At 42.7% G+C, this 24452-nt stretch overlaps 1 protein-coding gene across 2 annotated transcripts in view; it reads right to left on the bottom strand.

Annotated features, from left to right (window-relative positions):
• Positions 1–24452, bottom strand: part of LOC146185899 (kin of IRRE-like protein 2) — a 463934-nt gene that overhangs the window by 5224 nt on the left and 434258 nt on the right. For both annotated transcript variants that reach the window (XM_084606837.1, XM_084606836.1), the window contains exons 10-11: positions 9232–9262; positions 2705–2864 (exon numbers count right to left, since the gene is read on the bottom strand). In XM_084606837.1, coding sequence (XP_084462963.1) covers positions 2705–2864; positions 9232–9262 — 191 coding nt within the window. The remainder of the gene's footprint in view (positions 1–2704; positions 2865–9231; positions 9263–24452) is intronic.

Genomic DNA, 24452 nt, shown 5'->3' with positions numbered 1-24452 from the left:
TAGATCGACATCCCTGCTAGCTTAGTGCACAAAACAGTGTTGTGAGGGAACAAACATGTAGTTTCCATTCCTTATTTTGCCATTCAGACGTTCGCGCCGAATTGATAAGGAATATTCTTGTACCATTGCCGTTTTCCTTTCGGAGACCTTATCAAATTTATTCCCTTTTTTCTGAATTGAAGGGCCTAGAACTTAGAGGAATTCATAACAGAAAGAAGTTTTCATTAATATTTTGTTTATGCGCTGTCACTTTCAGAATAATGACGTGATGTTTATACGATGCTTCAAGGCCGCAGGATATCGACGGACACTTATGTGCGGTGGTCCAGCGCAGCAGGAGTATTCCCATGGAGGTATTTTCGTATTCTTTGCAAAGCTTGAGCACTAGAACCACTATGACAGTTTGGATTGCACATATTTTCCGCGAGGGCCTTATATAAGTCTTCTTGGCCAGATGTCTTTGGCAAGAAAAGCTGCTCTCAACTATAGGTATCCACGCTGCTTGAAGACAAGCATGGATTTTATTTGAGAATTTGTTTTAGAGAATCGCGGGGACTCCTTGCATATTGATTACGAATTAATTTTAAAACTGAAAAAGTGCATTTCAAACGTCTACACCAAGAGAAACCAACCGCTCGCATTGTCTGAAGGGAGCCTGTGTGAATGTGCACCCTTCCAAGTTACAGCTGTTATGAGCCTGAACCCCCCGAGTGTCATGACTTTCCTGCTTCTGCCCATCAGAAAACAGCACACGTAGCGAACAGACCGCTGTTTGTTTGTCGAGCCTGCTGTGTGTACCCGGTGGTAATGTAGCCGCACAGTATCCGTATTGAAACATGATCACGGGAGCGTCGTATCGGCCGAGCTCGAAGTAAACAAGCGACACCCACGCGAATCTCTCGCTTATGCCTTTCTTTGCCGTTTGTTTGTTTGTTTGTTTGTTTGTTTTTTGTTGTTTTTCTTTGCATGAAGAGGTCAGTAGCAACGACGTGGACGTCCGTGGCGAGCTAAAGTCGATTTCGTCGCACGCTGCCACAAAGCGAAGGAAAGCAATATAATCATGTCGTTCTCTAACGAGCATTTCTGCAATGCTAATGTGAAAATAAATGCACAGATATCCAAAGCACCACATAGGGGCGAACTTCGCTTCGCTGAAGCTTCTGTGCGAACCAAATTTTAGCGCGACACACCAAACCGTCCGTAAAAGAAGTTACACACGTAATTACAACGTTTCCACGAAACTCGACTGACGACGGCGAATGTACGATCAGTCAGCCAATGATTGGGATGCACTTCTGGAGCAATATTTCTGCATGTGGTGTTATGTGAGGAGGCGCTCTGTTCAAAAGCTTCAGCGAAGTGATTACTAATTTATTGCCATAGTGAGCTATACAAATCGGGTGCTAACAAACAAAAACGCCACTCTGAGCAAGTTCCTCGATATGCAGATAACTTAGCATTAGGTGGCCAGCGACACAAAAGGACTGATGTTAAGCGCTTTCTGTCCGGATGCTCGCGTAGGGAGACTGCGACTAATGGGGAGCAGAACGGTGGAGAGTGTGTCACTCTGAATGACATGTGCGGAACTCAGTAATGAGCACTACGCGTACGGGTGCCATAATTAAGCTGCCAGTCTCGAGAAGAGTGGAGGGAAGGTAGTCGCTATGCTATGGCCTTGGCCAGTCGCGACCCAGAATGGAGCTCCCACTGAAACATACGGACTGTCTGGAAAGGAAGCACCTCGCGACCATACTTTGCAAATTAAGCTGTAGCTAATGCTGAAGGAATGATTAGAACACTTTCGTTTCGTCTAAAAGCACAGAAGGGAACAAGCGTTTCAATACGAGTGCAGTTCAATCGTAGCTCAAATCTTCATGCTGTTTTACTAAGCTCATTCTCTGAAAATATGGTGACGAGCGCAATTTCACCACCACCCGAAAGTATCGAAGAGGGTTGCCACATGTGCGCTAAAGCTGACGAATAAAGCGAATGAAGCAAAGCACGCGCAACGCCACATCGCCATACGCTTATATATAGTGCACCATAGCATAGTCATACATCAGCAAAGTCTTCACTTAGTACTGTAGTAAAAGCCAAGCGCCGCTGTTCAAACGGAGCTGACGTTGCAAGTGTGAAATGAATGAATGAATGAATGAATGAATGAATGAATGAATGAATGAATGAATGAATGAATGAATGAATGAATGAATGAATGAATGAATGAATGACGTTTCTGCAGACGTTTCGCGAACACGCAAATAGCTTGTGTAAGTGAGCGACGCAAAGTTTGGATAAATACTTTCTCAGCTCTTTCAGCTGATATAAATTATTAGCTCAAGCATTGTTTTGTCAAAGTTTTGTAATGGGTATGATTCTTCGACGCAGATCCTTTTTTCAAACTCTGCTGACAAGGCGTGTAGTAGCAATGCACGAATGCTGATTATAAATACGTTATTCGTAAATGTTTCTAACGCCGTAGTCTAGCAGTCCCTAAAGCCCTAACGAACCGGACAACAATGACTCTTGCTGACAACTCCTTAGTACCTAGGTGCAATTGACGATTTTCATGACCTGTAAACTGTCATGCTCAGCTATGAGATGCCAGCCGCAGTACAAAATTTCACCTGAATGTTGCTTCGTGTGAAACTTAGTAACACAGTGATCTATAGCTGGCATCCAATTTAAGGGAAGCTCCGCACTGTACCTTGACGTTCTCGTAGTGGGCGGGGTCTTTGGAGTTGCCGTTGGTCTTCGCCGCCGGTGTGTACAGGGCGTCCGGCGGGATCGCTACGTGACCGCCGCCCCCGTTGCCCGGCTGCTTCTTGGCCAGAGGCGTGCCCTGTGAGTGTGCACTGCCCACGTCACTGCGAGCAGGGTTGAGAAGAACGAACAACGGTTAGGCACGTTTCATTGCATCAGCTGCCCATGCTTCTTCTGCAAGCGAATAAACTACTGTAAGTAAAACCTTAAGAGACGCTTATGCTCCGCCGAAGACTTGATGCACTAACGAAGTTTTTTTTCATTTCTCACTCTTGCTAACTTTTTATTTTTATTTTTACATTTCTTTTTTTTTTCTTTCTTTCTTTTTTTTTTCATACTACGCACCGCCACGCGTTATAGAGGTGTCCCTCCAACACATCTGGTACCGCGGCACCAATGATGGATTCTTCGTAGCCTATGCATTCGTTTCATGCCTTGCATGCACAGCGCCCGGGTTCGAATCCTCACGAATTAATCTTATTGAATTACAGCTATTTTATGAATAATGTCCTTGAGGAACCTCATCGCCAATTTCGGCTTCATATAGACCCAGCCCGAATTCATTACCTTTATTTGACACTTGTGTCTTTGGATTTACAGCACGTAGATCATGCGTTTGTGATCTTGTCGACCTATCAGGAATTTTGTCGACATGTTCGCCGACTGTTGCCGCGATACTGGGTATCGGCGGCGGCTTTTCGACACAACGAGACCAATATGCTATGGGGCAAATTTTAAACAAAAGAGCAATAGCTAAACAAGCCGCCATGCTCGTTGTGTCTTAGGCTTCAGTGGCACAATTTCGGATTAACTGCCCCAACATAAAGAGCCGAACCTCGACTGATACTGAGCGGACGATTACCCCGAAAAGAACACAACAAGCTAAGTCCAGAGATAAAACTCCAATCAGAACGAGTTTATACTGCATGCTAGCTGCACAATTACATGCACCACTATATGTAAATGCAAACTACGTCACCCGCACTAGGTATCAGTGTCAAAGACAATCAAGGCTTGGGCTGTGTTCGTTCGATAATCGTTTTTCTGCCTTAAGAAGCACTTACTGAGAAGAGAAAATTTTCTGAAGACAGATATAGAATTAGACTAAGGGCAGTAAGGCAACTTACGCACGGATACATTCTTACTTCGATTAGTATGATGGAAGCGCGTTCTAAAAGAAAAGTGTATTTCAGCTGCTATTGGAAATTTAGTTCGACCCCTCCAGCAATACTTTATTCCTATTCTTTTCAACCCCGAACCGGACTACTGCCGGTGCCTTTCGGCGGCAGCAGCGAATATCAATTTCCTACCGGAGCACTCACACTTCCGGTCTGGCGAACCTTACACAACAGAACTCGTTACCGACCTTAGAGAGTAAACGACCGCATCGCGCTTCACAGTTCTAGGCTTCCTCGTATAAGAAGGTCCCAAACTCGATACATTTTGGAGAAAAACTGCTGCCTGGAAAGGAATAAATAGAATCCGCTTCGTGCCGAAGTTCTGCCGCTCCAAAAGAGAACACTGCGTTTCCCGCTGACAGCGAGCGTTCCTTTCATCTCGCCGTGGAAACACTCACGCACACAGATTGAGGCGCCAAACTTTTAATTCAATCGCAGTTCCCTTCAGCGAGGGACCACGAAGAAAGAAGGGCAGGAGCAATGGGATTCACCTCTCGAAACTAGGTTCAAGCAACCTCCGGCAATTTCCCCCGTCATGTCATCAGGCAAGAGGGAGACGAGTGGGGAAGAAGGAAAACCCACGAAGAGGACTCAAAGAGCACGACACGCTGAGTTGGCTAAAAATGAACAAGTTTCGTCGGAGATTAATACTACGCCATAGATTGCAAACGTCCGCAACATTTCATATCCTTTATGCGGAAAATTACGTTTCTCTTTCCTTTTTTTTTTCTTTTTGATTTCGCGTAACTTTGCTTACTGCGATAGGTAGAAGAAATACGATGGCTGCGGCACAGGAAAGAACAAATATGAGCTGCCGCTTTTAGCGAAATATAAGAATTGCTATTATGAAAAAGCATCTTTTTTTTTTAATGAGGAACTCAATGGCGGCCTTGCTATTTAATTGTATCAGGTCACCACTGCTTCAATCGAGCAAAGGTTCGATTCACGAAAGAGATGAACAGCGCAGTGGATTGACATTTTCAATTTGTTCGATTTGTTTGTGCCACTGATTAATTCAAGCACGAAAAAGAGGTATAGCAAAACGGCAGAAATGGCTGTTACGTGCATTTTTAAATGACATACAGGATTATCTGAATAGAGAAACAAAAGGGGAAATGCAGATGGGGAAACAACTCCAAAAGTTTCCCTAGCGGAAATTGAGAGAAGGAAACAGATTTTGATGTAACGAACAAAGCGTAGAAGAGATAAGCGATGATTCAATTCGTTCGATCTCTTCTGGAGAACAAAATTATTGAGGGCGGCACGAAGTCATGTGAAGAGAAAAAGATTAGAAATTTCTTTCGAGCAAGGGTTTCTCTCGAGCAGGGTCACTGCAGCAAGCACAAGACAGGGTGAGAGAAGATAAGTACAACGTATGCGACGAATGTAGAAAAAAATATTATAAATAAAGAGCCAAGTGTCTTCTTAAAGTAAATGTTTTTTGCTCTAACAACCGTCGATTTCCAGAACGAAACGCTACGTAAAAATTACGTCATATCGCAGCATAAATTGACGCATATGACTTCATTTTCCTGACTTCTTTCTTCTACATCTCAGTATACACAAGTGCAGGCAAAGCAGATTTTTTATTGTACGAAGGATCATTAAAAGCCCTGAAAATAAATGATCCACTAAAAATGTTCCGTGCAGAGCCTAGGCAATGAGTGACCGAAAAGGACACAAAAGTAAATTCCCGTTTGAAGCATTCTTGGTTGTGAACAACGCGGAGCAGGAGGAGGGCCTGACATCCAGATTTGAGCATTATATGCTCTTAATAGCCTCTTTTCTCGCCTACGACCAGGTGTTGGCGCTGCCCACACTGACAGAAAAGTGGAAGGGTTGACACTGAATAATTGCAGCCAAGCTTCGAAGACATTTCGCTCAATATGCTTATAGTTGTATTCAATTGGTTTTGATACTATCGAAAGAGCATTGCACATTTATTTTCCTTCTTCCTCTACTAGGCTCTCACATTACATTTGGGGCGCATGGACTCATGAGTACCGTTTTCCATACTTAAAGCTCATGCTGGGTCTTCAAGACGCTGTGGATCCATGTGTTGTTCGCCTGTATTTGAATGTTTAAGCAAGCTCTGTAGGTTGGGGTATTACTAAGAATTTGTAACCCTCGCTGCGTTGATAGCCGAGACTTAATTAATTAAGAGTGCGTTAAAAAAGCACGATCATCAAAAGCCCAATAGTTACAGAAAGAAAACTGCTGGCAACATCAAATTTTATATCTCATTGGTCTAGAATATGAGTCTACAAGCAGCCACTTGTGCTCTCTTTGAATTCTTAGACTTGTGGGCAGCAGAAGAGATTATCTTTCCGAACAATGGCCTACTAGTCACCTACGAAGGTAGGGTATGTCAGCGGCAATTGACGCTTCCACACCGACATGTCCTGTTGCGCAAAAGCAGGAATCATAAGAAAACTTATCACAATTGCACTGAAGAACGATCTTCGCTATGAGAATTTTCAAGAAACTGTATTCTTTTCGGACCTTCCAGTTCGACCAATAAGATATGATCTTATCCTTATGTCGCGAAAACGACAGTACATCCACTGCGAACTCACGCGTATCATGAACGTTTACACGAAATCACAGCGCCACTAGACGGTCGGGTTACATGCCGCCATGAGAATAATAATAATAATAATAATAATAATAATAATAATAATAATAATAATAATAATAATAATAATAATAATAATAATAATAATAATAATAATAATAATAATAATAATGATTTATTGGTAACAAATTTACAAAATAATACAAATAAGAAGTAAAAATCTTTACCGAGACCTCAAGGTGCAGCAATAAACAGCAAGCGATCGCGACGAATTTCGCTTTGTTACCTAAGGTGCTCTATTGTATAACGTTAAGTCATGGTTAGTATAAGTGTCATAGTCTGATCAGGTTGAGATATCAAGAATTTTACAAAACAAAAAAAAAATACGCGGAACGATAACAAAAATAAAGTTTAAACCAGCAGGCAGGTAAACATGCATTGATTTGTCGAAAGAAAAACTTCCTAAACATACATTTTCGCGGCTGTACACCCTCCGACAGTTCGATAAGTGCCGTACGGCGGAACACAGCGGCGAAATGAGCGAGAATACGCCCGTGCTATAAATTCTTTATAAAGAGGCGCTAGAAATAATGAAGGAAATAATGGTTTTGTCGTAGACAGTAGTTACCAAGACGAAACGTGGATAGGAAAACTAGAGCGCCGGAACGAGCAGAAGGAAACGGTTACGTCCTATGACAGAAAAAAAAAAAAAAAAGTTCTTCAAGAAGCATGCGCATTGTCCACATAGTTCTATTATCTAACTCGGTGCGTTAACAATTCCTGAAGCATATAAAAAACGTAGCTTCAGGTAACTGCCAGTTATGCATCTTTTAGTTTAATTACACCACAAACTAAAAAAAGAACAATTTTCCCAGATAAAGTTCACCGCTGTTTCGACCCGAAAGCCGTGAAAGGATTCAGTCAGCTGAACACTTCCCATTCTTTCTCAGAATTTTGTCCTTATCGTGTTGAGCCTTGAGCAAAAATAGGATCCGTATTCTGTCTCCATGCTAAACTAATTCAAAGCATAAATAGATACATTTGCTATTTCTCTTCCTGGCTCTTAGGCAAAGTGCTTCCCTCATATTTAACGGTGATAAGTTCACAAAAGGTGGCACTGTCAGAAACACGAATTTTGTTTTCAGCTTATATATCTATAAATGCGGATAAAATGTAGAACCGAAAAGAAATGAAAAAGACAATTCGAATTCGGAAGAATCACACAAGACGTGATGTGAAGAAATAGCAAAAGTCTGAGAGAAGTCTGCTATCTAGGAACTTGAAACGATATAAATAGCAGCAGGAGAGCAAAAATGTAAGCTAAAAAAAAAACAAAAAAAAAGAAGAGTTAGTCGCAGCGGTCCAGCTTAAAAAAAAAAAAAAAAAAAAAAAAAAGACATTTTGAAAGACTTCGTCCTGGAAAACCCAGCAGACCACTTTCGGGAGGTGCAAAACCAATTTGCTCCAGCGAGATTTCCCATTTAATATGCTTCACTGCTGCTTAGCGGGCTATCAGGATCTTTTGTCTTGCTTTGTTTCGAGCGGATGTCGTTTACAAAAGGGTCAGAACCGTCCTTCTAAAGCCAAATCGTTCCCCTGTAATCGTGCTAGTTGCTTTTCTATCTGAAACGCGAGATTTAGCTGCCCTTCATGGAATTTCGGCGTTGTGTGAGAAGCCGAGCGCAACACCAAATTCCGCATACGCTTTCACTCGTACGAGTCTTATGCAGCACGGTGCGCTGGTTGAACGAAAGCGATTTAAAATCGCAAACCCTGAAATCTCTTGATGTCAGTGGACCGAGGAAAGAAGAAAAGGGCAAATAGTTGACCATAACGTGATTACTTAACTAAATCGGGGTAATTTGTTCCTTCACTATTTTTTCAGGCAGTTTTAGAGGAATTAAAAACAAAATACGTCCCACTAAAGTTATAATACTGTTCTTTACCCCTTATAATAAGTTTCTTTCATGCCCTTTATTCGGCTGCCGCCATGAAAACTTTTTGATGTCCTTGCAGAAGAGTGTTCTAACTGAAATCAGGGAGAATATACCCCTGTGCACGCATGAGCACTTAATTCATGGAAATGCTTAGAAGATGAAATCAAAACTAACTCAGAAAATATGTGCTTACTCGACTCCCTAGCGTCCAGCACTGTTCATCTTCATCAGCTTGACTACAACCACAGCCCGCCAAAGACTTCTCCCGTATCCATCCAATCAACGCAGTTCTTGCATTGTCATGATTCAATCAAGTCCTAGATTGTACGATTATACATGTGTTCCTCTATAAAAACCATGGTGTATCCTAATAAACATTCAGTTGCAACTAAATCACCGTCTGGCTCCATTCAGGGCTTTCTGTGTGACTCTTTGTCATTATACTCTAAAACAGGCAACCTTAGTACGCACTAGGCAAATATCCAAAAATATGTACGCGACAGAAAACAAAAAAAAAAATCTCGAGTTAGAAACGTAACAATATCTAAAATGAGATATAGATATATGTTAGAGTTATTTCTGTTCAACAAGTCTATTTGCACCTGCGTCAGCGGCACTGAACCAAGATGCATATCCAAGCATAATTAGACGTAATCGAGACGCACTTTCTTCGACACCAATATTCTGGTGCTTACTCCTATACTCGTACAGTCACGGTAGCAGGCAGACAGCACTGACTCAAAGAGAAGGGTGCAGAACAGCAATGAACGAGCGAACTTACCTTTCTCCATCAGGTGAGAACTTGTGCCGACCTGAAAGCAATGGAAACAGATAGAAAAAAATTAGCGTCTAAATTTCGCACTTGAGTTATCCGCTACACTCTGAAGCTGCGTGCAGCTAGTAGCGATTACTAGAGCATGCAATGTTTCGAATGACGGCCATTGGTCTTGATTAAATGCACAAATAAGAGATGTATTTGCATTTTAGCAGGAACGATAGTTATTTGCGACGAATCCGACTACATTTCAAGTTCCTTGGCTTGTACGACCAATGTGGCAGGGACACTACAATGCAATGTATTTCGGGTATTACAACTCTAAACTCGACGCGATAAAAGCTGCTACACAAAGTAGAAGAAATCGCGGAAGCGAATGCAAGGCCCAACTAAAGAAACACCTCGCAGACGCTCTGAGCACTTGAACTGCGCACTCCGCATGCACTTGACGATAGAGGACCTATCGCTGGTGCTGTTTTAGACACCCTTGCTGACATATCAAGAAGAAAAAACAAATCATCTAATAAATATTTTCGCTCGCGAACGAAGGACGTCATAAAATGAGGCAAGAAACCCTTGCTGCATTTGGGAACACGGCACATGAAAAACATGACAAGCTTTTCCCTTCTTTTTTTTTTTTCAAAAGCAAACAGCACAGTATCACAGGTCGGGCAGCACACGGTTAAACAAAAATAAATCGTTGTGGCCTCCCTACTAATCAAAACGCTTAGGCACGAACTTCCTTCCCTGGTCTTAGACAGCAGGAAGCGTGTAGCTTTGGGAAATAAAAAACAAAGAAAACAGATCGCGACACAACGATTCACAGGACGAGGACGAATAAGAAAAACACAACCATTGTTGGGCACATACTAATGATGACGATGGTGCACCTTGAACTTCTTTTACAGTAGCGATCATCTCTAAATGCAGCATGTTTATTATCCAAAAAACTAATAAATTGTGTCTAAAAGGTTGTTAATATTTTCTGTTGCCGCAATAGTTCCTCACGCGGGCCACTGTTTTGGTCTAAGTAGTTCAGCGCCCTGACAGCATAGACCATTTACCCGCACTGATAAGAGTGCGCTGAGAAAGATGAAATATATCCGTGCTTCGCAGAACTAGTCCTCGTCCCGTGAGTCGCTTACATCCGGCTATATATTTAACTAGAGGGGGAAAACAAGGCAGGTGAAAACAACATGCATCTGCTAAGCTACCTTTGTTCCGAAACATGCTAACAGAAGAGAGGAAAATAGCTAAGGAAGAGGGCTCCTCTTTGCCCAGTATAAATGAATTAAAGAAAACTGGCACCTTTTCGAGGCGCCGGCTACTCCTCTTCAGTATGCGTGTGAAAAAAACGGCAACGAGACAATAATACAAAAGGTGACACCGAGGAAAAATGGCAAAGCGGGTAAAATCGGCCTAGCCATTCCGAGAGGGTTGTTGCCAGGAAGCAGCATAACGGATACAAGTAATGAGCAACCCATGCATTTGTGCTTCTTACGTTCTCGACTGGGTATACAATTAATATTATGATTATTTTTAACAGAATGTTTCTGCCCTTACAGAACCAAGTCCTCTGAGCCTTCTGAGGTTTTGACTGGCTGATAACATCGAATACTGCTAACTCCTGTTAGTAGGAAACTTTATTATTATTATTATTATTATTATTATTATTATTATTATTATTATTATTATTATTATTATTATTATTATTATTATTATTATTATTATTATTATTATTATTATTATTATTATTATTATTATTATTATTATTATTATTATTATTATTATTATTATTATTATTATTATTATTATTACACATCGGACCGTAAATGTATTCTGAAAAGAACGAAGACCGCAATTCAAGACATCGGTTGCGTTTAAGAAATACAAATGACGTCCGTTGTAAAAGAACGCCACCTCTAAGTCGCCAGAGCTGCAGTAATCATGGCGGCCTCGTGTCTGTGGAGGAGGAATGAGAAAGCGCCCGTGTATTCAAATTTCAGGGCACGTGCGAAACCCCGGGAAGCTGTAAATAATGCGGGGGTTTTCAATGGGACATGCCCCACCGCCAAGGTGCAGGTTTTGGAAGTAGAATTCCATTTATTATCGCATTGTTCCCGCTTACGCCATCAAACGTGAGACCAAGCATTGTTACGAGGTTCCACGTTCCTTTGGCAATTACAAAAATCTCAAGGATTGTTCCGAAAGACCGGAGATCAAGAGCTTTGGATATCAATACTGGTGAAATATGACCTAGGGTTCCGGTAGAAATTGAGCAGCGTGGTTATTAGGTGGCGTGCATTTTACAAGGGATGTGCGAAGAAATCATGAACTGCAATCCTACAGACGTCATACTTTTATGACGCCAGAGAGACGACTTGAAGTCTTGGTTAATGCAGCTACAAAATAGTTTTTCATTCAGTGATGTAGTCACACGCCGAAGCTTTTTGTCGAAAGCAAAACGGCTCTAACTTATGAATTTTAAAAGATAATTAACGACACTATATGCTAGCATGAGTAAAAGTAACCTCCAGATTTTGTCACTCTGAGCGCCTAACACTGTCTGTGTCGCATTAAGAATAAGTATCATCATCATCATCATCGTCATCATCAGACTGATTATACCCACTGCAGGGTGAAGGCCTCTCCCATATTTCTCCACTTAACCCGGTTCTGTGCTAGCTGCATCCACTTGACCCCTGCGAACTTCTTAATCTCATCCGCCCATCTAACTTTCTGCCGCCCCCTGCTACGCTTTCCTTCCCTTGGAATCCAGTTTGTTACCCTCAGCGACCATCGGTTATCCTCTCTTCGCGCTACATGTCCTGCCCATGTCCATTTCTTCTTCTTAATTTCCACTAGAATGTCGGTAACTTGAGTTATTTCTCTGACCCACTCTGCATGCTTTCTATCTCTTAATGTTACCCCTACCATTTTTCGTTCCATAGCCCTCTGGGTTGTCCTCAACTTAAGTACAACTCTCTTGGTTAGCCTCCACGTTTCAGCCCCATAGGTGAGTACAGGCAAGATGCAACTGTTGTATACTTTCCTCTTGAGAATAAGTATATGTATTACAAAATCAATAGAATTTTTTTACCTTCGCCAGCAAACTTATAAAGTATAGGTGTTTCATGACTTCTGTGCGAAGTAGCAACCCTAGGAAACAACGCGCACAATGATACAATTGGTTATAGTCTCCAATATCGTATATAATTGATTCACTCCAAGGTTCCCAGTAATCAAAGAACCCCTCTAGTGCGAGATAAGACTCACGCAAAAAAAAAAGTAAACAGATCTCGCTGAGGAGCCTATTGCACCTTAACGAAACTTTTCTAAATCGCTCTCATGCTAATCATAATATTTTTTCCTGTTGTTATTGTCGTACAGATTACTGAAAAAAAAAAGTAATGAGTTTTGTTCATTGAAAACGAATTTCACCCTGTTGAGCGCAAAACTTGTAAACTTGTAAGCGGAATGCAGCAGCTCTGAAATTTCGGGACAGCTCTTAAAGCCACTGAGTGGCATGAACGGGAAATGACCTGCAAAGACGCAAACAGCATTTCTTCTCACCAAACTGCCCCGATAGAGCATCAAAACCCTTTAAGGCATCACTCCGGAAAAAGGCACAGCTTGTAAAAACTATAAATAAGGTCTTGTAGCAATCCCGATGGCGCAAGAAGGTAAAACAAAATATGAAATCTAAGCCTCAAAAACCTCAACCTTTAAACTTATAACCGGAAGAAACTCAGTACCATCATTCACATTGTGAAAACTCTCTTCATTCCCAGCAAACAGGGTATACCTAGTGTTGCCTTATTGCCTCCTATGCGCTCGTTCCTGAACTAATATTGCATAGTCCTTACCTGAGATCAAAGTTTGACGTTGCTTAGTGTTGCCAAACGTGTTCCAACTTTCGTGCGTGCCGCGAACCACGAGAGACCATGCTTCACTCCAGCGACAGCATAATTTAGAGCACGTATACAGCAGCCCTTCTTTCTTATTTCTACAAGAGACGAACGAGTTGTTTTTAAGGCCGGCACTTTAAATACAGAAGAGCTCTACAAGCAGTTCAATCACCCCGCTTCACCTAGCGCAGAATAGAGAACCCCTGCAATTGCCCTAACAATTAAAATGTCGATGCTCCAGAAAACGTTTCAGAGTGCTCGCGTAAGAATATATCATTAAGAGTGTGAACCAGATCTTAAAATAAAACTTCAGGAGCGTCCCCCATTTAACTAAGATATTAACTTAAAATGACCCCTGCAAACAACAGATTGTTGAGTAGTGAACAAAATCAGTTGTGCTTATGTGAAGAAGATAGGGTGTTGCTATTTAAATATCTATGAAAATAGTAAGATTCACCAGCTAAAGATAAAGCTGCATAGTAAGACATCCGAATCGATCAGCTCTACCTGAGTGAGCCCGCAAGAAGTTGACTAGCCGTCTACATTGACAGACTTTGCCGCGGGCAGCACTTAGATGCGTGGTAGTACGAGGTCAGACGGCCATGTGCGTAAAGTGGCAACATGAGCTACAAGTGACAAGTAAATTGTAGCTGCTACTTTATCAATAGTAGGGAGCATGCAGCAGATTATCATGCTAAATTGCGCCCTCTGGTGTCCCTTAGGGCCCGAGGTGGTACTGCAATCTCGAAGTTATGGGGAAACAAATCTAGCGCTTATTGCTCCAAAATACACGTGCTGACAAAAAATCCAAAGTACCCCTAGGATTTAACTGTAGCGACAATAAGAATAAAAGATCATGGTTACCTGTGTTCATTTTGGGAAGCGCATACGAAGCTGCGCATCTGTGACGTATGTAGCCAAGAGGTGGCCAAGAGTATGTTGTATGTAGCGCAACTAGGGCGTAACTACTCTTCTAAAGTTTCCATTATGTCTGTCGCAAGGCAAATGTGCTGAATGCTTTACGGTGGTCACCTCAGCTAGCAAATATATGAGCATAACCCTTGAAAATTCCCAAGTAAAGCGAGAAAACTTTTTGCATAATTGTTGCTTCCCATGGCATACATGGTGGTGCAGTCGGCAGCAAAGGTTTACGGGATGTGTATGCTCGTGAATAATTAATTGCTATGCTAATAGTTAACAAGTCAGCCGGTGTCCGCACAAGACGGTGTAGAATGCACGCCCCAAACATGTACTATGAGAGGCTAGGTTTCGACCCTGCGCAGATATATAATTTTCTTTTTCTAACGCACAAATCAGGTAAAATATTTATCGTGTTTGCGAGCACAAAAATTGTTAATGCCTTCCAAAGCAGCGTCATGGCATAAAGATCAATTAAAGAGTTGAAAAGAGTGCTTGTCGTCCTAACGGAAGGCTGACACTAAAGTTTTCTAAAAAATGCGAAGCACGGCTTATTTTAGACTGGTACAGTACCTTTAAAACGCTACCACTTTTTATTTTCTTTTTTGCTTTCGAAGAACACGTCAGACTTCATTCCCGGTAAAATTGAAAGGAAGTTTAAACGTCCTATTTCCTCCAACTCTTTCCCCCGAAAAATGAGGGGAACTCCACGTCATCCTTTTTCTTTGTAGAATAGTTGGGCCCTCCGCAGATGCACAAGCCGCATAGAGAGAAAATGCTACCGGAAACACGGACACCGCGGCGTAAAACACGACAATTAAGAAAACCCAAGCCGGCACCAGTGACTACACGACGCGGTTACGGGGAACATGTCCTCGTCGAAGTGCAGATTGCTGTTGCTGCTCACGAAGAAAAACCACGGAAGGGGAATATGATTTATATTTCAGCTTGCTAAACGCAACGGATGGTAGTGATAGTTTGCACCACCGTGGTTGCTGCTTAAGATAATGCCACGGAGACAGCGGCCACGGGGGAATTGTGTTCCATAGAGCGCGAGGATGTGAGGTTTTCATCTAATGATACGAAAGAAACCAGCGTGGAGTTTCATTCACCCAGACAGTGGCAACATAAGCCGTCTACCTCTCAAGAACTGAGCTTGACCATGCCAGGACGAGGTGAATAAGAGGCAATTGACCTAGACACATCTTGCGCTTTGATCAATCAGAAAGAAAATCTTAATGCTGCAAGTTTTTTTTTTGTTTTTTTTTTTTAATATATGCCCTGTCAGGAGAAAAAGCACATCACACCGGTTCAAGTCGTCCGCAGCCAAAAGCGCGCGGATTCTCGGGAAATAATTAAAGCTCTTGATTCCTGTTAGGTCAGCCACGCTCAGCGCGAATATTTCAAATAAATTCTGCACCTGAAGCACCTGAAGCACCTAAAGCACCTGCGCACTACACCTTCACCTGGCCAAGTAGACATAACGCCAGGCGTTCGCCTATCTGGGGAAGAACCCTTCTATACATTTGGCCTATTTCGGCAGAAACTGCGCGTCGAAACGGTGCTGCATGAAAAAGCGATGAAGACATTTTGCATCGTATGACTGCAGGCGACAGGATGCACCTACTAATATTCGCCTGCGGCGTCGGAATACGTCTTTCACTATTAATGATCTGCATTTTCCTGTGACAAAAAACCCCGTTGCTTTCTAACAACACAAATCAAAATCCATCTACCTATTTTGCCTGACGGTTGCCAATTTTATAAAATCAATGAAAGCATGTCCAAAGTTTGGTCCTCAGAACAAGAAAATAACTTCGTTTTTTACCTCAAATGGAGAATTGGAATCGGGTAAACTTTATTCAGGGCTGGAGTGTCATAGCTGGACTGTTGACCCTAACTGTACTATAAAATTGGTACTTCGTGTCGTATCAAAAAACGTGGCTTTGAATCCTAAACTAATTACTCTCATGTTCTAACGGAATTAAACCGCCATTGGTAGTAATACCTTTCCTTCTATAGTCGACCCATGTCAATAAGGCATGCCATATCTGTATCCTGTGCAACGTAAAATGCTGGTGCACTTAATAGGTGATCTATCAGGCGCACCTTACACCGAAAAAATTTGTCATTTTGGACTGACCGAAAGTGTCGGTCTGCCAACGCCAGACCGACACTTTATAGGTTTCCCATAGCCGCAATATCTTAACATCGGAGCTTGTAGGGATGTCACCACCATGCGTTCGAACCTAATGATATAAGTTACAACACCGCTACTCTTTATCACCGCATCACAATAACTAAGATCGTCCTGAAAACACGCATCTATGAGACACTGCTGGCATGTTAATTGCTACAGAGTTGGGGTTATTCTTTTATATGCGATTAAGTTCACACAAAACATATATACATAGCGTTTAATGAGGTGCCAAATTACGTTGCAAGAATGCTGGCTGTGACATGATAACCAGTGCCACTAACAGGCTGGCCCTCAAAGGACTAGCAAATCATCTGTGAGGGAGGACCCGTTGCGCAGGCCTCTCCCATAGGCCATGAGGGGGGCTGTGCCCCCCCCCCCCCCCCCCCCCCCCCCTCCTGCATTTTTTATGGCCATTAAAATTTACACCACCCACCGGTGAAATTGCTCATGCCCCAGGAAGAAGTATGTCTTATGTGCTTACCTTTTGCATGTTTTTTTTTTTCGTTTTATCCACTTGTATTTTTTACTGGCCAACCTTTTACCTTGCTCAGCTTCTTCAGGTCATGAGACGACATGCGGACATAACCTGGCTGTGTAGGTGATGTGACATGGTTTCATGCTGTACACAAGATTCAATTTGTTTACAGTTGTATTCGCAAGAAGGAGAAAAACTGGATATATAATACAGTAACTTGCTTTATTCGTCTTTGAACGTAGGTTATGAAATTATTTCTAGAAATGACACAGCCACATAAGCTTAGCCTGCAATGTAAGTACACAACAATAAATGTACATTAGCAAAAACTCCGTCATCATAACGGAAGGAATAAAATTTAGGTGTCATAATGCGCAACGCACGCAGTCACACGCAGCACACATTTAGCGCTCACCATAGTAAACAACGACAACAAAACAGCGCCGGCAAAAATTTAGCACGTTGTTAACAAACGCGACGTACCGAACCCTCGTCTAATTTAATGCGCCCAGCTGATCAGGTTTTGGGTCGCCGTTACCTCTAATTGCTGTCAAAGTTTAATGCCTCACACTTCGTTGTTCTCTGGGTAGAAATACGTCTACTTCTCCACAGGTGGAGCCAGCAATTTTCGATGGTAGAACAAACTCGTTATTTCTTGCAGCCATGATTTAGTGTTTTCACTTTCGGCGACTTCACCTTAGACACATGAAATGATGTGCACTACGATGTTTTGCGCCGCTATCGATAGTGCAAGCCAACCGACAAAAGATTTCACCCCTTATAGCAAAGTAGTAACGCTATGAAGCAATACTACGTTTAGATTTCGAAAATGTAATCTGTGCATTGTAAAATAAAAATTGATTCTTGAAAAATAAATATTATTCTAAAATAAGGTGTTCTTCACCAACATTTCAAGGCAGACCTAATGGCGACTAAGGTCCACTTTGGGAGGCATCAAAACGGAGAAAAGTCTGCTTGTCCTACTCACCCACTCTATGAAAACTTAACCAAAATCTGCGACTCTGCTGCAAAACTCATCAGCTCTAACATTTCCACTTTAACCTCACCAGTAGTTAGCGCAAGTCAATAGTGTAAGCTGATCGATACCAGGAGAGCTAAAAACAATTTGAGGAGACAGTACGCAACTTTTTGCAGAAAATGTTTGTAACATCAAAGCTATTAATTTTTTTTTTCACACTTCTCAAACAAGCATGTACACTTACATGTATACGCACACTGAGAACATTTACAGACATGGCAGTCAAACTTCTCAACTTCGTCTGTCTCGTAACAGTGCCAAAACCTGCGCGAACAATTAAAAACAAGAACAACGAGACCTTCCAGTAGGTGTCAAGGTAGAGGCGCAAGCGCTTGCATTGCAAGGCAGTAGGTGTGGCGATTTAGTTATGTTATGGGAGTTCTCATTTCATATTTCCCAAATCGAGCAACTCCAAAACATGCGAAGCGAGTGTAACACAATGCACATCGTGACAGCTACAAGGTACAAGCTGAAACTTCCAAGCCTTTAAAGTTGGAAAATCTCAGCTTTTTCAGTAGAGTATACAACAATTCGAACAACGTGCGAGTCCACTTGCTTAAAAAAACAAACATAAGCAGTGTTTGTATTAAGTCAGCGTTACCTGTAAAAACGGTTTTCAGGAAAGCGTTTTCACAGATGTTGGGTAGAAAAATTGTCAGGCATCTTTGATAGTACACCCCACTTATATATACCTATAGACGGTGGTGTAGTAGTATACAAGTGGGTGCGATTTTGCAATAAAACTGTATTAACACCCACCGTTTGCCTCTGTAGAGTACATATAAGCAAAATTATCGTCCCAATAAAGCGTGATTCTTGCGTTGCTTTCGAGATCTCAAGTATACAACTAAAGTGCAACGCACCAGGTGACACGTGATAGTTCCAGCTTGTACTTGCGGCCACCCGGAAGACTGTCATCCCGAACTAACCACCTCTTTGCAGTTATGCCTTATGTGCCTAGAGTTGACGCTTATAAATTTTCATTTCTGCCCTAAAACAATTGTTCAATAGGATAACCCTGATAGACGTGTATTTGATAGGACTGTTTCCTTAGAAAGCTTCGAAAAAGTGTTAGAACTGTGTTGCACTGTTAAATGGACCCCGTTCCCCCAGTAACAGCCCGGAAGGGCCCCCAACAGTATTTGGAAATAAATAAACAAATAAAGTGGTGTCATCGGCTGATAAGTATGAGTATGCTCATTTTTAGAGATTGCTTACAGAATTTACTACAGAGCTTTACAATAGAGGACTCGATTCCTTTGGGATCGAAACTAAATAGCGAGCCACCAGTTTCTTCAATGCCAGGAGCCAAATTGTGTTTTGAGGTTGCTATTTGCTTACCACCCGATGGGAAAATTTAGAAAACAGAGCGATGCAGTACAAAGCTAGTCTTAGTTTCCGCGGAGACCACTAACCCCTTCGATGTGTCTCTCACAGTGTGATTCATTCTCATGAGAAAATAGATTTCAGTCATTAGCTTTCTCTCAGCATAAAGATGCCGCGAAGTTCCGGAAAAGTAAGACGTGGACTTGAGTGTTGTTTCAAAACTTCAGCAATTTAAAGCCTAGCGATTGCACTCAATTCGCTCGCCACGGTGATAAGGCAAACAAAAAAAGAAGCGCCAGGTAACTTTCTTTTTCCCCCATCTTTATCCGTGAAACGACTCACACACCAGTGGATCATGTAAGAATTCATTTGTTATGATTTCTTCACTTGTTCCCACGCTCCCAGTAGAGCACATTTTCCAAGTCCGGTGAAGCCTATACTCCAATATCAATCGCACATTCATGCTCTGCAGCGGTATCACAATGGCTAGGGCGCTGAACGCGAGGACGCGGGTTCGGTCACAGCTGAATATGCTGCGTTTCAATCAAAGCGTTGCGCAAGGCGCCCATACACAGCTAGATATCAGTGAAAGTCAAAAATCTTCAGGTGGTGTAAATTAATTGGGAGCCCTCGATTATGGCGTCCTAGATATCTCACGCGTCGATTCAGGACGTTTAGCCTCACATACCATATCATCATCTCCTAGGCTCCTACGCAAAGGCCGCTTACCACTAAGAAAAAAGTCCTAAAGTTCGAGTTTCTTATTGCAAAGCTCTGAGTTAAACATACCATACCCTGATAGCAGAAAGACTTATTGTGAAAATCAACAGAAAATCAACGAACAGTGACGCTCATCGGTGCTCAGGTAGCAATGCAACTTATGCGCTGAAACAATTCTGTCTTGGTTGAGTTGACATAACCATTGATGCTATTCGCGGGAGCCCGAGTGGAAGAGATGCACAGTGGTTGCGAGAATCGCTTGCAAATGCATGTTCCAGTTCTTGTGGTAGTGACTGGATTTTGTGAAAGCTATCCTGAATATGTCGCATGTATGTCAGGAAATAGAAAAACGTTGGAAGTGATTATATGCGCAGCCCATTTCGCAGTACCGCTACACGAAAAAAGAAGCAAGCGCATGAACGACTTCGGCTGATATCTCAGCCTTATTAAGTTGGCAAGCCAGTAGACAGCCTTGTTTCAGTTTTAGCCTGGCAAAATTTAGCACATAAAACAACACAAACAACACTTAACTAAACCGTGGAGTCACTTGCGATGATACACCAAAAGCCACAACATGAGACTTCTATCGGTGACTTGGAGTTAAATCCTCACAGACAGAAAACAAATTTCGCAAAACGTCTTCGAAGACGCGTCTCTTTTGAAGATGCGCTTGCGAATATAGCAGTGTGTTCATTAGATACTTACCACCGCCATCGCGCGATATAAGACTTCTAGCGCGCGTTTCGTACTTCATGAAAACATTTCAATCTAGCACATCCCCACCTTTGTCCTCCGAAGATGAGAGACACTTCAATTACAGAACGGTGCACCACACTTGTGCAAGCAAACAAAGCGTATCGCTGTCCAAGCGACTAGAAGCGTAGAGCAGGGAAATGCGTTTTATTGAGCGCCGTTTCCTTTTCTTTCCGCAGCCCCAAAACGGCGACGTCGTGCGAATGCCTTTGCTGTCATTGTGCTCGTGCTACACTGCGTGGCACTCTTGAATGGCGAACACACACACTGAGCGACAACACTGAGGGAATGAGGTTGCTCAGACGGCGGTGCTTCAGTGACCGCAACATATTAGCGGTACTCGCCTCTTCCTCGCCAGCTTATTTGTAGGCGTCCTACTTCGTCCACTTCCTTTCTCCAGATATCACGGCTTCGCAGCTCCTGACATGCTTTATTTACCAATAGCCTCGTCGAGGACGACTTGCAAGTCTAATTCGAACAATATTGCCGAGTCATATAGTCTTCGACGATGCCTGCACTCAATAAAAGCACGCCATGTCGGAAACACCACACGTGCACGTAATTCTCACGTCTGTTCAATCGCGCGTTCCTTCAGCACAAGCGGAGCAGACAAAAACGTCGTGGATCGCTGGTGCCTTATTTTCAGAATGGCATTACCCATAGTCTTGGAAGCGCACGACTTGAGTTTCAGTGCAAGAGCGTGATGAGAGCACGGAGACACCATGACGACACGGCGGTGCCTGCGGTGCACCCTGGTATGCGTTCGAGACGGAACAGGCACGGTAATGTGTTGTTTGACACAGACCGCGCGCGCATTCCGAGCAACTTCTACTGGCCCCCGCTCTACAAATTATTTCCCATATGAACTTTGCAGTTCTCGACGTGTTGAAGGTGCTGCAGTTTCTTGTTGCTTGGCTTCGTACCTGCAAAACAAAAAATAATAATCACACATAGGTTCTGCGACAATGCTCATGCGCCGTTTTAAAAAAACAAAGGTTCTGAGTTCAGATGGATAGAGAGCGAAACAAAGTGAACATCAATTGCTCAATTTTCGCTAACGCCAAATCACGTTTATCCTGCATAAAAGATGCAACTAAAGCGATGTCAATATTCTCGCTGTACACATGACGCTTCAATCACAAACATACTACCATTGCCTGGTTGCCCTTTACAATAGTAACCTGGCTGCGCCTTGAGTATTGATTAATCGAATTTATGGACCCTGCCTTGGAAGCAGTGCGCAGAAAAGGAACCGTAAAACGGGGTTGAAATATACTGGTGAAGCATTTTACACTTTGTGCTGAGAGTACGCTGCGCGTCATATCAATGTATTACATGCCGTGCACCGTGTATGCCGTGTACGCTAAGAGCTCGCAGCTCTTCTTCCAGGTCTAACTTGTATATTACAAGTGCAGTGCACTTCATCGATCTTTTTTTCTTGATGCTCTCATCTCTCATGAAATGAACTGATATTTACTGCGGAGGAAATACTTGTCAGCGCAGTTTCTATTCAGGATCCCAGTGAAGGCGGCTGCCTGCCTCGTCCGTAGCAACCAGTGCTTCCTGAACCTCCAGCACTGAGTTAGGAGGACTTCTGGACACAGGACTGCCGACCACTGCTCTTTCTCAACCCACTACCCCTAGCCCCTAATATTCGCTAACGAATTTTATCAATCAAATCTAGCTCCCGTTTCTTTTCTCTTTTTTTTTCGGCATGACCGCATCTTGCGATATACGTTCGAATATTTATTTTATCTGAGTATAAGGTGTGGCGCACTATACGTAGAAGGCTAAGTAAAGTGTTGATATGTATTGTTTCGAGCTTGCGTAATGCTACCTTTTCCTCTTTAATTACATCTTTGTCACCTTGCAGCTTTCTTTTCCCTTTCTGCTCAGTAATGCTGCAATAGTTCTAGGCGTGTGATTATTGTTCCGGTCCTCTCCTCAGTATCCTTGAATACCTACTGGTAAGCTGTTGCTCTGGCAACTGCGTGGGCGCAATTGTTACATGGAGGCTGACTGCGCCTTCGTTATTAGCCGCAAACTCGCATATCGCCCATGCTCCCCTCTACCAAGGTGACACACAATGTCGGGCTACGGTCGTTGCAAAACATAAAAAAAAAAAGAGTTATTCTTGCTAGAAGCTAAAACTTGTAGAATAAAAAAATGTTGACGGTGGTTAAGTGGTCCAGTGTTTCTCTTGTAAGCAGAATAGAAATGATTTCAATAAACGTACTCGTTTTTATTAAATACTCGAAGGAAAAAAGCGCTGCTTAGCTTCATGCGCCTGGCACTCTAAAAGCTGACATGTTCCCACCTTCAAGGCATACTATACTGGACTATACAGACAGCAAGTCCTATGTGAACTGCCCGAATGGAATAACACGTTGGCTGAAAAACAGCCCCTTGAAGTGAAATCAGAGAGCACGTATTAAGTGTCCATACAAATGAACTGCGCACTACACGAATGAGCGAAGCTTCTTAAGGCAGCAGTTAACACATATGAAAATATAATGGTCTCGTAGGCTTGTTACGTACGTGGGCTTATTTGATAAGCTAAATTAATCCCTACACAGCACATTTTGCGCCTAATGAATGCAGTTTAATTTTTAGACCGCTGTAAATGCGAAGCACCCAAGAAGACAAAAAAAAAAGAAAAAAAAAAACAAGCTCCCAAGCACTTGTCAATGTCCGGTTTTTTTTTTATTTCCTCCGCCTTTTAAATAAATTAAATTGGTTCGCAGGAACGGAAAGGCGCAGTAACTGTCACACTTGCTCTGTGGACACCCGAACCGCGCCGTAAGGGAAGGGAGGAAGGTGGGAATGAAAGTGGAAAGAGAGAAAGAGGAGCCGTAGTGGAGGGCTACGGAGTAATTTCGACCACCTGGGGATCTTTAACGTGCGCTGACATCGCACAGCACACGGACGCCACTTCGTTTCGCCTCCATCGAAACGCAGCCGCCGCGGTCGGGTTCGAACCCGGGAACTCCGGCACAGTAGTCGGGCGTCTTACCACTGCACCACCCCGGCGGGGCCTCCGCCTTTTCTCTCTATTAGGGTTTCTGGTGAGCAGTACTCTGCTGGCAACAGCTTCCACAGTTTAGCCCTGTTGCATTGAACACTCAGGAAGTTCGGATAAAAGGCGTAATTTATATAAGAAAACATGCGTAACTCGTTATTCATCTGATTGTAAGCGTAAGCTGAAAATTCTTCCAGCATGCAGGGGTGAAAAATAGGGCACGCGATGGCACAAAAGGAGGCAAGTGGCCAACAAATTACGTCCACCCACCAAACAAATAAAAAATAAACCCTTGCTTCCTCTGGTCAATTGGCGCCGTATCTCTGGAAATCTGGCGCTGATAAGGAGACCTCATCAAGTGAGCCCCTTTTCATAATACTTCATCTAGGGCGAGGAAGAACTTTTTTCAGTTTTTGAGCTACGCGAAAAAGAGAATGAAACCGTCCAGGTATTCTCTAATGCAGTTATCCAAAGAATCTTGAATGCACTGGTATTTAAGGTGTGCTTCTAGCAAAATCAAAAAGCACATTCATTATTTAATGCTCTCACTGGCAAGGCGGCCGATGAAGGTAAATGTTTGAGAATAGAACGTGGGCAATTTTCAGAACTTATGCAATGTTAGCGCCATCCGTAGTCATCATTCACAGGTTTTACGAATGGTCCTCCGGATGCGAAAAAAAAAATTAATTTTTCCCAAAGGAAGCGAAAAGCGCAAAAATATCCAATGTGTGCGCCAAACCTTCACTAAAGTTTGTTCAACGGTTCGTGAACACTAAGGTGATTACTTGGGCCGTTTTATAGATTTTTCCTCAGCGTACAGCACAATACCTTAGCGATTGTACGAGGACGGAAGCAGAGTAATTTATCTT

This window comes from Amblyomma maculatum, chromosome 6, assembly GCF_055883805.1.
Source record: "Amblyomma maculatum isolate TAMU_Amacu chromosome 6, ASM5588380v1, whole genome shotgun sequence".
Lineage (NCBI taxonomy): Eukaryota > Metazoa > Arthropoda > Arachnida > Ixodida > Ixodidae > Amblyomma > Amblyomma maculatum.
Note: the sequence above shows the minus strand (reverse complement) of the source record. Positions and strands in the feature narration are given on the sequence as shown.